The sequence below is a fragment of the Sorex fumeus genome, unplaced genomic scaffold (assembly GCF_029834395.1).
Source record: "Sorex fumeus unplaced genomic scaffold, SorFum_2.1 ptg000008l, whole genome shotgun sequence".
Classification (NCBI taxonomy): domain Eukaryota; kingdom Metazoa; phylum Chordata; class Mammalia; order Eulipotyphla; family Soricidae; genus Sorex; species Sorex fumeus.
This window is the reverse complement of record NW_026606065.1, coordinates 83,391,259-83,404,874: the sequence shown is the minus strand read 5'-3', so window position 1 is coordinate 83,404,874 and position 13,616 is coordinate 83,391,259. Positions and strand designations below refer to the sequence as shown.

The 13,616-nt window shown below is 41.2% G+C and overlaps 1 protein-coding gene across 2 annotated transcripts in view; it reads left to right on the top strand.

The window, feature by feature from the left end:
* The window catches only part of LNX2 (ligand of numb-protein X 2), a 72,129-nt gene extending 58,722 nt beyond the window's left edge, over nt 1-13,407 (top strand). For both annotated transcript variants that reach the window (XM_056110043.1, XM_056110044.1), the window contains exons 7-10: nt 235-412; nt 3,127-3,358; nt 8,259-8,417; nt 10,851-13,407. In XM_056110043.1, coding sequence (XP_055966018.1) covers nt 235-412; nt 3,127-3,358; nt 8,259-8,417; nt 10,851-10,986 — 705 coding nt within the window. In that variant the 3' untranslated portion in view covers nt 10,987-13,407. The remainder of the gene's footprint in view (nt 1-234; nt 413-3,126; nt 3,359-8,258; nt 8,418-10,850) is intronic.
* Nucleotides 13,408-13,616: the final 209 nt, after the last annotated feature.

The following is a 13,616-nucleotide window of genomic DNA, read 5'->3' as shown; positions in this document are numbered from 1 at the left end:
CTAGGGGCCGGGGAGACAGTACACTTCTAAGTACACAAAGTAAGCCACTTGCTTTGCATGATACTAACCTCAGTTCGATCCCTGACACCCCATAGAGTGCCTCCAGCTCCACTAGATGCAATCCCTGGGCACCACCGAGTGTGGCCTCAAAGCAAAAAAAAAAAAAAAAGCAAAAAACTGATTTTAAGTCATACATTGTTCGTTAACCAATACATTTTCTCTTTCATGTTTTAGGATCTTACCCAGTGTGTAACATGTCAAGAAAAACACATAACTGTCAAGAAGGAACCACACGAATCCCTGGGTATGACTGTCGCTGGTGGCAGAGGAAGTAAGAGTGGCGAGCTGCCCATCTTTGTGACGAGTGTCCCGCCTCATGGCTGCCTTGCGCGTGACGGCAGAATCAAGAGAGGTAATATAGGCTCATGAACAGTGCCACCAGTCTCCTGGAATTCAGTCGCATCGTGAAAAAATAGTGACAACAAATTTCCCATTAAATCATTTAAAAAATTCTTTAAAATATTCTTGCAAATGTGAATATCAAATCTCACTTAGAAAAGTGCCCTTTGTAAAAAAAATTAATAAAACTTAATGATGTTTCCATTGTTTCATAGCAGTCACTCAGACTGTTGGAGTTTGGTGGGGGCAGGAAGACGAGACCACACCCAGTGATGATGGGTGCTACTCCTGGGTCTGTAATTTGGGGTTGTTCCTGGTGGTGCTTGAGCAGATACTTTGTGATGCCAGTGATCAAACCTGAGGAAAGCTGCATGCAAGGCAAGCACTGTAACTCCTATACTGTCTCTCTAGCTCCAGACTGTTGGATTTTTGTTTGTTTTTGTTTGTTTTTGTTTTGGGGCCACACCCAGCAAATAAATGCTCAGGGGTTACTCCTGGCTCTGCACTCAGGAATTACTCCTGGTGTTGCTTGGGGGAGAATATGGGATGCAGTGGATCAAACCCGGGTCAGCTGCATGCTAGCCAAGCGCTCTCCCCTCTGTATTATCGCTCTGGCCCAGACTGTTCGAATTTTATGTTCAAGGTTATGTTTTTTAGACCCTTTCAGAAACTTATGTGTCATTTTGACCGACTTGATATTCAAAGCACGGAATCAGTAAAAGTACTAAACAGTCTCACATATAATAAAGTGTGTAAGTGGACTCACAGAGAAGGTGGAACAAAGAACAGTCAGTAAAAATAAAGATGGTGTTTAAACTCTCTCCTCACCAATTCATTCACAGTTTCAGATTCTCAGTCCTATGTAAATTGCATCAGCAGGAATGGTAATGGCAAAAATAGTATTTCCATGTGCTTGGTTTGATCATATGGAAGAGTAACTCTTAAAAGCACTGTTTCCTGGAGTATGGAGTGATAGTATGCCAAGTAGGGTTCTTGCCTTGCAAGTGGCTGACCTGGATTCGATCCCCGGAAGACGTAGGGTTCCCTGAATACCACAAGGAGTGACCCCTGAATACAGAGCCAGGAATAATTCCTGAGTACCACTGGATGTGACTCAAAAAGTAAGACAAAACAAAATAGAAAAGTGGTGCTAAGTGAAGGGAGCTAGTCCTACATTTGATACTATCGATATGAATTAGAATAGGCAAATCTGTCCAGAATAGGCATTAATGGTGACTTGGGAAGGAAATGACTATTCAGCTTGTTTGTAGCAGGAGGTTGGGCCACACTTGGTGGTGCTCAGGGGCTATTCCTGGCTCTGTGCTCAGGAGTTACCCCTCTAGTGCTCAAGAGACCATACGTTGTGCCAGGGATTCTAACTGCAAGGCAAATCTTCAGGGGTTTCTCTCCATCCCATGGGAAGGGACTGTTAGTGGGTATATAGAGGATTTGGGGGGAAGAAGATCTAACTATGTTGTATGATTGTACAACTCTATTATTGTACTAGAAACCATAAAATTGTGTACTTGGATTTGAATGGTATGTGAATTACATCTTAATAAGATCACTTTTTTTTTCTCTCCCTATTGTAGAACTTTGGGTTAGTTTGATTTCCTTCCTGTTATTTTATTGTGTTTTCTAAAATGAGACTGTTTCACTCTAACAATCTGTAAAATGATGAATTGGAAGACAAATATTTTATGGGCTTTCTTGGTTCAAATGTTTGTGCTTCTTGCAAAACTAATGCTTTCCAAAGTAATTCTTTGATATATTCTTCATTAATAATTATCATTATTTTTGATTATTATATTTAGTAGAGCATCAGATTCTTTCTCTTCTCACAAGCAAGAGAAGATATTCAAATCAAAAATTTCATTTCCATGTGTGAACCCAAGAATATCTTCTCTTTACATGTCTGATACTGTTGATGCTTTGTGAACTATGCAGGGCTCTTTATATATGTAACTTTGTAACTGTAAAAAAATAATAAAATTTTATTTCTAGGCACTAGAGCTATAATGCAGTGGGTAGGGAACTTGACTTGCACGAACCTGCCCTGCGTTCAATCCCCAGCACCACATAGGGTGTCCCAAGTCCTAACAGGAATGATCCCTGAGCACAGAGCCAGAAGTAAACTCTAAGCACTGCTGGGTGTAGCCTCAAAACAAAAACAGAATATTATTCCTAAAAGCAAAGGAGCAGGGCTAGAGAGATAGCACAGCAGGTAGGGCGTTTGCCTTGCACACGGCCGACCCAAGTTCGATTCCCAGCATCCCATATTGTCCCCTGAGCACCACCAGCAGTAACTCCTGAGTGTAGAGCCAGGAGTAACCCCTGTGCATTGCCAGGTGTGACCCAAAAAACAAAAACAAAAAAGCAAAGGAGCAAATTAATTTTTGAGTGAAAAGAACGGTAGAAATCTCTGAAGCTCAAAATGAACTTGCCCAGGCCTGAACATAGCTAAACTAGGGCTAAAAATTTGAACTTCTATTTGAATCCTGGTATCTAAAGCCACACTGTGTTAAATTATTTTAAAAGAACTTTTGTTATTTTGAAATGATCTCCATTGGTTGGATTTTCCTCATTATTATAAAATAAAGAAATAGTTTTTTAAAAACTTTTGCCTTATCTGGGTTAAAATTTATTGAATAGTTTACAAATAGCAGGATTTAAAAGGGCATAATGACTTGGTAGCTGGGCTCATTTTCCTTTTCTTCATTTGAACAGGTGATGTGTTACTGAATATCAATGGCATTGACCTGACCAACCTGAGCCACAGTGAAGCCGTAGCTATGCTGAAAGCCAGTGCTGCATCCCCCTCTGTTGCCCTGAAAGCGCTGGAGGTCCAGATTGTGGAGGAGGTGACCCAGGCCACAGAAGAGCAGCCAAGTGCTCTGAGCGAGAACGAGTATGATGCCAGCTGGTCCCCATCGTGGGTCATGTGGCTGGGCCTCCCAAGGTACAGAGAGGTTCAGGGAATGATCATAATCAGTGCTTGACACAGTCAGTTCACTTACTAGAAAGAAAACAGCTTGAGTTAAATGGAAGTAACAACAAGAAGTCAGGTTACAGAAATATTAGGGTATTTACATTTTTTTATTTTGAATCACCACAAAATACACAGTTACAAAGTTGTTCACGATTTGGTTTCAGTCTTAAAATGTTCCAACAACAGTCCCTTGACCAGTGTACGTTTCCTACCACCAATGTCCCCAGTTTCCCTCCCCACTCCAGCCTGCCTTCCCGTTCCAACCAGCCTCTATGGCAGACAGGTCTCTTTCTCTCTCTCTCCCTCTCTGTCTCTTCTTCCCTCCCTCTCTCTCTGTCTCTTCTTCCCTCCCTCTCTCTCTCTTTCTTCTCTCTCCCTCTCTCTCTCCCTCTTCTTCTCTCTCCCTCTTCCTCTTCTCTTCCTCTCCCTGCCTCTTCCTCTCCCTCCCCCCTCCCCCTCCCTCTCTTCACCCCACTTCCTCCCCCTCCCCCTCCCTTTGTTCCCTCTGCCATTGTGCTTTGCAACACAGGTTCTGAAAGGTTATCATGTATATCACTCTACTTCCTTTTAGCACTCCTTTCTTGTCATGAGTGATCATTTCCAACCATCATTGTCATAGTGGTCCCTTCTCTGTCCTAACTCCCCACCCCACCCTCACTTGCAGCATGCTTCCAACAGTGGACCAGTCCTCCCAGCTGTGGTTATTTACATCATATAAAAGGTACACAATCACAATCACAAATCATCCTGTCATTCGTCGATTGCCTCGAGCAGGCCCCAGTAATGTCTCCTTCATCCTAGCCCTGAGATTATATTCAAGGCTCTTTAGGAGAATGAGACCCATCATTGTTACTGGTATTTGGCATATTGGGTACGTCATGGGGAGTTTGCCAGACTCTGCCGTGTGGGCAGGCTACATTCGGTAGCCTGCCAGTTTGTCCAAAGTAGGAATGAGATAATAAGATGTCATAATAAGATGTTGCGCGGCCGCATTCGGTTCCGGGAGCTGGTTTTTATAGTCTCTGGGTCTTGACCATTGATGGGATTACAGGGCGCCAGGGGGCCAGTTTGTGGGTGTGACCCCCCCCCCCCCCCCCGCCTACTGGAATTTGGAAGATCTGGGTGTAGGATGCTCGGATTGGGGCTGAGCATCCTACACCCAGATAAAAGGTACATTTCATGAAAAATAGTAATAATAATAACAAAAGGTCTAAGCTAGAAGAATGACGTAAGAGGGGATCAAGCAATTCTGAACATTCCAAGTCACTCTTAAAGTGGGCTAGCTAGGATACTGGATATTCAGTCTGCTGCTTAGAAATGCTGTCATCTGCCAAGGTTCACTCTAATACCTGCTGAAACTGATGTCGGTGGGCCCCACGGGTGACTTATGTGAAGCGGGGAGGAGAAAGACAGTCACTTTCTCCCCACCCGCCTCTGCCACTCGGGACCCAGGGTTACTGGGTTCTTGTCTCACCTCACAGAAAGGAATTTCAGGAGTAGACAAGCAGTGAAGTAAATAGATTTTATTTGGAGGATTTTTAGGTATGGAGGGAGGGAGAGGGAGGGAGAGAGTAAAGTTAAACACGAAAGCATGAAAGTACACATCTCAAGAGGGGAGATGCGGGCGACACATGTGCTCGGGCACCACATGTGCTCGGCCACGTGGGCGCAAGCAGCACATGGGCTCTGGCAGCAAATGCACGCGCTTCCTTTGTTCAAGGTGGCCTTTATAGGGTTTCTCCAACCTGCCCCCACGTGGGGCTTCTTCCCAGGTAAATGTCCCGTTGCTAAGGAGGTTACTAGGGAAGATGGGAGTGGTGATGGTCTTTGAAATTCCTTTCCTGGCCTTTTGTTCCTAGAGGAGCTTCTTTGGGTCTGTTGCTGGAGCCAGGTGAGGGCCTTAGTTCCTGTTTTCCTATTTTCTGCAGGGCTGGCTTTTTGCCTCGGGAGGGGGCCCTCCCTGTCTACCTGCCTACATCAAAACTTCATGTATAGTCCTTGCCCAGAGGAATGAGGATAAGGCATGGGGCAGGAATGGGGACAGAAGGGGTATTTCCCTACCTCAGAACCCCTATTCAAATTTTTCATTCTCCCTTGAAAGGCAAGCTGTGGAGTGAACATATTGAACTCCATACAGTTATTTTATTGACCATACAGTTACTTTGTCAAGCATATCGAATGCCAGGCTATTGTTCAGGCATAGCTGCTTGTAAGCACCTGTAGGAAGAGTGTACTCTACACAGTGCCTGTGTAGTTAATGTATTAAGCAGGTGGCTTCATATACAGTGGCTTAGTAGTATAATTAATGCAGTGGCTGCTCTTAAAAGCATTACATGATGATTGTCTAATTTGCTACTGAAATAGGAAGAATGTATATATTACTAAGGTTTTTCTGAGTAACTTAGATTTTCCATGTACATGAAAATTCTAAAACTAAATCATGATGAAGCATTTTAACTCTTGATCTGAGTATAAAACTGATTGATTCTTTAGAATTTCCTGAGCCATCAGATTCCTTTGGAAATAATTTATTATAGCTAGTGTTTATATAGCACTGTATCTTTTTTGTTTTTGTTTTGTTTTGTTTGGGCGTGGGATGCACACCCTATGGTGCTCAGGGCTTACTCCTGCTCTGTACTCAGGTATTATTCCTGGGGGACTCAGAACCATATGGGGTGCCAGGGATTGAACCCAGGTCAAGTACCTGCAAGGCAAGAGCCCTACTCACTATACAATAGCTCCAGCGCATTTCTGCATTCTTTATAAAGTATATACACATAAGTAATAGTAGAAAAAGCAAGGGTATTACTTAATTTCATTTGTTGATAACTTACTGATGAGTTGGCTTCTTGCCTAAAAAAAATAACAAAACAGAATTAGAAAGACCTGATATTAGAATCAGTATCCCAGGGCCTTATATTGGAACTTGGAAGAGGGAGGATTATTTTTTAACAGCATTGTAGCACACTGTAACACTGTCCTCCCATTGTTCATCAATTTGCTCGAGTGGGCACCAGTAACGTTTCACAACAAATTGTGAGACTTGCTGTTACTGTTTTTGGCATATCGAATACGCCACAGGAAGCTTGCCAGGCTTTGCCATGCAGGTGAGATACTCTCAGTAGCTTGCCAGGCTCTCTGAGAAGGGCGGAGGAATCGAACCCAGACGGCTGCGTGCAAGGCAAACGCCCTCCCCGCCAAAATCATTTAAATTGTGGATGTTTATATTCAGCCAAGGGAATGAATTTCCCCCCAGTAAAATGTCAATACAGATTTAACGGTTGCTCTGAAACTCCTAAATACATACCATCTAATTTGAAATTGTGAGGTTTCAGCTGTCTTGTTACTCTGACCTTGGATCTTTCCCTTTCACCCTGGAATGTCTCAAAGACCCACAGCATAGCTGATGAGCAACAAGAACCCATCTAGGGCCCAGACACTATGGTGATAGCGCTTCCTTTAGTTTTGCTTATTGCAGTTCTGTCCGGTGTTTCGGCATCTTCACTCCGCAGATGGTTAGAGCATTTGCTGGTATGTCAAGAAGAGTAGCAGCTTTTAGAGAAGCAGACAGGATAGTAAACAGTTGTTCTTTTCTTTTCTGTTGTCTTTCCTGTTGTTGTGGGGATCCCCCATTTGATTTCAAGGTTCTACCCCAGCAGGATCAAGCCTGAGGCTTCAGGGATGTAAACAGTCACTGCCCCAGGCCTAGGAAAATTTACTTTTGCATTCTCCTGTGCTGGAAGAGCACTTGTCAGTGAGAGATCATCTTTCTGTGGGTTCTTAGAGGTCTGTGTGTTGTATGTATACAGAGCTATCTTCAATTACCAGCTGCTGCTGTCTGGTTTCCAGTGGCTCTCTCACAGGTTTCATATTCCACAGGATGAGAACTCTGCTATTTGGATATTTGTTTTGCTTTGAACTACTACTTTCCAGTTCCATAGAATGGAAGTGTAAATCACGTGGTTGTTGTTGTGGTTGTTGTTTTCTCTTATTGGATATTGCCACTAAACCAACATTTTACCAATTCAGCATTTTCTCTCTAGCTTCTGAATGTTCCTAATAGAAGAATTTGTGTGCGTGTGTGTGTGTGTGTGTGTGTGTGTGTGTGTGTGTGTGAGTGTTCCAGATTAAGTTCTCAATTTTGTCACTTAGAATCTTCCTTAAAATGAAAGTTGGGGCTGGAGCAATAACACAGTGGGTAGGGCTTTTGCCTTGCACACGGCTGACCTGGGTTTGATTCCCAGCATCCCATCCCATATGGTCCCCCGAGCACCACTAGGAATATTCCTAAGTACATGAGCCAGGAGTAACCCCTGTGCATCACCGGTTGTGACCCAAAAAACAAAACAACAACTACCTAAAACCCAGAAACAAAACGAAAGCATATATTATAAAGGAGGAAAAAGCACTAAATATTATCTCTTGTATAGGTTAAAAAGGTTAGTTCTCTTATCCTTTTCAAGGGGGAGCTGCACTATTGCTCATTTTCTTCTCTCATTTGAGTCCTAAGATCATTAGCATCCAGGTCTCTTTTATACTCTTTTGTGGATAGAAATGTTACAGCAAATAGACATCAGAATTGAGGAACAAATATAGACACAGAGGGTTTCTACAAATTCTGAAATGTGGCTTATAAACCAGATTTATTTAAGCTGTGTTTTCAGGGAAGGGACAGGAATGTCTTCACTTAGGAGAGAAATTTGAGTTTCCTAGCATATATGCTAGGAAATCGGGTGGTCAAATACATTGAGAAGAAAATTAAGTAGCCCTTTACTTTCCTCTAGTTCCAAATATAATACAGTGTGGAGTTGTAGTAAAGATGAACAAGCTCCCAGTGCCTCATTGTTTTCTTGGTTGTTTTTCTTCATAGTGCCCTGCATAGCTGCCATGATATAGTTTTACGAAGAAGCTACTTGGGAAGTTGGGGCTTTAGTATTGTTGGTGGCTATGAAGAGAACCACACCAATCAGCCTTTCTTCATTAAAACCATTGTCTTGGGAACTCCTGCTTATTATGATGGACGATTAAAGTAAGTCTTGTTATATGTCATGATATGATTTGATTTATGTAATGGACATGACCTAGGCCACAGTCAGCTGGTCTAGAGTCTGGGTCATCTCCAGATCCAGCCTGTTAACTGTTCATGTAAGTAAAGTTTTATTGGAACATTGCCACGCTCATTCGCTTACATACTACCCCTGGCTGTTAGTCAACTATGTAGTATTAGAGTTGAGTCATTGTGACAGAGATGATAAGAGTCACAAAGCCCAAAATATTTACCTTCTGGCCCTTTATGGAGGGCGGGGGGTGTGGGTGGGGGGAAGAAGTCATTCCTGGGCTACACTCAGGTATTAGCCTCACAACCTTGCTACTCATAACTATATTTTGCTAATCTAATGATAGCAACAGGACCTGAGTCATATCATTCCACGCAGTGTGACATGGCAACTAGCTCTCAGCAATTTTTCCATATAACACATGCAGGTGTAATCCTGTCATTAGATGACTGCTTTATTTTCCTCTACAGTAGTTATATTTATGTGCCTGACACTATGTTTATGCAAGTCCACCAGGGAAGGATTTAGCTGCCCTTTTTTTGCATATCCCTGCACATATACAGGTCTCAGTAAATACCTGGTGAATGACAGTGCACCAGCCTCTGTGCTCAGGCCTTATATTTTTGAATCTCTTTGATGGTCCCATGAGGTAAGTATTATTTCTATTTGATTATGGCTGTTTCCAAATAGCTAAGGTTTGGAAAGATGCAGAAATTTGCCCACAATCAAATACCTAAAAGTAACTGACTGCAGTTCCACCCCAGGACTGTCCGTGCTCTGAACTTTGCCATTGACCCCTCTGCTCCTTGCATCACTATGCAGAAAGGGCTTCTCACCCCTTTGTGCTGCAAACTCCTCTTCTCCAAAGTGTAGGTGCTAGAGGAAGAAAGGGGTGTGATAGCAAGCAAGAGGTTTTACAACAGGAGGAGGTGGGTGATTTCAAGTTCTTAGCACCTAGTTTTGGATTAAATGACTGGATTTTAAAAAAAAAACAAATGTTGACACACTTGGTAGACAACTGCAGAAATAGACACTGCATCATTTGCCAAAAAAAAAAAATTATGACTAATATTGGGGAAATCTGATCCAGATTGGTAATTATGATCCAGATTGGTATTATATGAAAATAGGAAAACCATTATTATAGGAAGAAAGAATACAGGGAAGAGAACTAACCATTGTCTTAGCCAGATTACTCAATCAGTACTCAAAACAAAGTTGAAGTAGGTAGCAGTAAAATAGCATTTTTTTATATTAGTGAATCACTATGAGGTACAATTACAGATTTACCAACTTCCATGCTTGCATTTCAGTCATACAGTGGTCGAGTACCCATCCCTCCACCATCTTCCACCATCAATGGTCTCAGCATCTCTCCCACCATTCCCACCTTGTCTCCCACCCCCACCCCTCCTCTGTGGCAGAGCATTCTCTTTAAAGTAGCATATTTTTTTTTATGAACCTAAGACCACAAATCATGAAGAATAGATGTGTCTTCTGGATTCTCATTCATCTGTGATAATGGGGCTGGAGCGATAGCACAGCGGGTAGGGCGTTCACCTTACAAGCAGCCAACATGGCCAACCCGAGTTCGATTCCTCCACCCCTCTCGGAGAGCCCAGCAAGCTACCGAGAGTATTCGATATGCCAAACACTGTAACAACAAAGTCTCCAATGGAGATGTTACTGGGCCCGCTTGAGCAAATCGACGATCAATGGGAGGGCCTTTACTTTACTTTTACTTACTTAATTCTGCTTGTAGGGAAAGTACCAGAGTGAGCAAAAGGAAATATGGGTCAAATTAAATTAAAATTTCAGTTTAGCAGCTGGAGCAGTAGTATAGCAGGTAGTGCATTTGCCTTGCATGTGGCCCACTGAGGTTAAATCACAGGCCATATCCCTTATGATCCCTCAAGTATCACCAGGAATAATTCCTGAGGGCAGAGCCAAGAGTATCACCAGATATAGCCCAAAAACAAGCAACAAAAAAGATTTCAGTTTAACTGAGTACTCAGTTAATGAACTCTATACACCAAGAAATGACAATTATTAAAAAATAACAAAAACCCATTCTAAATGTATTATTTGGTTGTTCTCTTTTAGAATGGCAACAGATTAATTCTGTTAATTATACTTTGGCCTAAGATTATAGAAACATTTCTGCTTACCTTTGTAATTACTGAAGGGGTTGTACATTGGTAAGGAATAAGCCAGTAGGGGCTTCAAAATCACTCCACACATAAATATATATATATATGTATATGTGTATGTATATCTCAAAGCAGATCCTACATCCCTATCTTTGAAAGGGAGTTTAGTAGAACTGTGATTTTCCATGCTACACAAATCCCAGGACGATGTTTTCCTAACAAGACAACAGTAATAGTCTGTCTCTGTTCTTCCAGGTGTGGTGACATGATCGTGGCTGTGAACGGCCTATCCACCGTGGGTATGAGCCATTCTGCGTTGGTTCCTATGTTGAAGGAGCAGAGGAACAAAGTCACTCTCACTGTCATTTGCTGGCCAGGCAGCCTTGTGTAGTTTTTAAAGATTGACTTTGGGTCAAATATCTTCCCTTTTGAGGGTTTTGGAATGAAAACCCTATAGTTGATTGTGTTTCCGGTTGTCAGGAGCTACTCACAGAGCTGGGCAAGTACTAACACCACAGGACCAAAACCCACTGAGATTGTCCTTCTCTTTTTATTTCAATGATTTTCCTCAAGTTAGCCACATTTCTTTCAACTTGAAGCAGTTCAGCTTGAATCTCCCACTAACTCTTGCGAGTTCATCCTCTCGGAATTGGATGCCCAGCTGTCCGAGTGGACCTGCGATCATGAGTGGACCTTTACCACCAGTGACCAGCAGTAGCAGCAGCTGATTAGCAGACTCCTGGTGGCTCTTTGTTTGCAGTGACTGGGTCATCAATTGAGTCAAACATGGGTCAAGATTGGTGTCTGTGAAGCCAGTAGCAAGAGCGTTGGTTGCTGTGGTGGCACCCAGGGCTGTGCATGAATACATTTAAAATTTGGATGATGACCCTTTGCTCACTTTTTATTGGTGCCAACATTTCAAAACTTCATATTGTTTATAAGTTTTCGGGGGGTTCTTTGCCCCCTCTGGCTTATTTCTATTTTAATCTCTCAATACTCATGGATGATGAGAAATAAGTCTGCCATCACTAAAGAGATTTTAAAAAATAATGTACCATTATTAGAATAGTAGAGAATAAAAGATAATGTCATCCAGTGACAAAGGAATTTGGGAAGTAATTATAGTTTAGTGCTAGAGATGGTAAAAGCTGCATTTACTTGAACAGTCCAAAAGCTTTAAAGATTCATTTCCAAAGGAATGCTTTATTATAGGAAGAGTTTTGAAGCAGTTTTTGCTAAAAATGATTTTCTAGAGTCTGTACTATACTTATCAGCAGTGTTGGCTGGAAATGTTCTTGTGATTTATGCAATTAAACTAGACGATAAAGCTAAAACCATATTGCTATTATATATACACTCAATCTCACAGCTTAGTAGGCAGTTAGACCTTTTGTTTTATTCTGAGCAAGATTTATGAGTGTCCTAGAAACTTACTAATTCCTGTTCTTATAAACTTAGTTATATCAAGAGAAAGACTATGGAGCTGGAGCAGTAGTCCATCAGGTAGGGCTTATTTGTGCCTTGCACGCAGCTGACCCGAGTTCGATCCCCATTACCCCATGTTGTTCCCTGAGCCCCACCAGGAGTGATCCCTGAGTGCAGAGCCAGGAGCAGCTCTGACCACCACTGGAAGTGATACCAAAACATGGAAAAAATGGAAAAGTTCTGATTTTTTAAATCTGAAATAATAAGTTTAAGGCGTTCGTATCATTCATTTAGTTCTTGGTCACTGGATGGTTTTCATTATTTTTTTTTAAATGTGATTGACAACTCTGACCAACCCTTTTTGTTTCTTGTTTATTCAACATAGTTGTCCTTTGCAAGAGCATATTAAGAAGTGAATATGAGAAAAATATCTATCTTATTGATATTATGCATACTTGAAAAAATGTTTCATTTAGAAACCTAGTTCAGTATCTGAGCTAATTTACAAGTGACCTCTGTAATAACTGGTATCGATTGTCAGAGAATGTATTTCAGAATACAGCAGTACATTAAGAAGCATGACCACTTTATTTTCAAACTTAGCAATTGCATTTCTGGGAGTTATTATATTTATAGCATGTCACTGAATATTCCATTGCTTTTATAATGATTTTTAAAACATATCTCTTTTGAATAAATAAATAGTGGCAGTAATTGCTACTGATTTGTCCAACCTGTTAGTTGCACTGTATTTTTATCATATAACCAAGATACAGTGGAATGCCCCATACAGTATATTACTGTTATGTGATGATTAACTTTTGAAGCAATTTGATACTGAAATGCTTTGATATTCGAATTGACATGGAACAAGTTGTTTTCCTGCTCCTCAAATAGAATTTTGTAATCTACTTTGCTATTTTTTTAAAGTTTGTAAGAATGCATCATTTTTTGGGGAGTGGTCATCCATCAGCAAATATCCTGAGACTTTGTTTTATATATATATATATATGTATGAATAGATATGTGTATATATATACACACATACATATATATGTAATACTTACATTGACTCTAGTGGAATAATGCGTATTTTGAAAGAAGAAATTTTTCAATATTTTTTATTATAGAAATCTCAAAATCAGCTGAAGCTGGTTTTTATTACAAAAAGCTAAAGCTTTTGGTCAGAATGATATTTGGTGATGGAAACTTGTTCATAATTTGCTGTTACCGTTGAATAGTTGAATTTTCTCATTTTAAGCTTAAATAGTTAAATATTTTGATTTGTTCTGTGCCTTCACTTTAAATTATTTCTGGAGTTCTCAGATATGTTCAAATAATGGTGTGATAATCGTTCAAGATGGAAATAAAAGTCCTCTTTCCATAATAGTAGAGTGTTCTCTTTGCTTGAGCAGCAGATGTTGACTCAGTGTGTGATGCCCATTTTTCTGCCAAGCACCACTCACAATATCCCAGGCTTGAAATCTCAGCACCACAAAGCCACCATCTAACCCATTCCTGGTGGCAGGACACATAGGATACTTGCTGCCTCTGGGCTGCTTCGTCCAATGCGTGTGGCTGCTGAGTGTCTGAAAT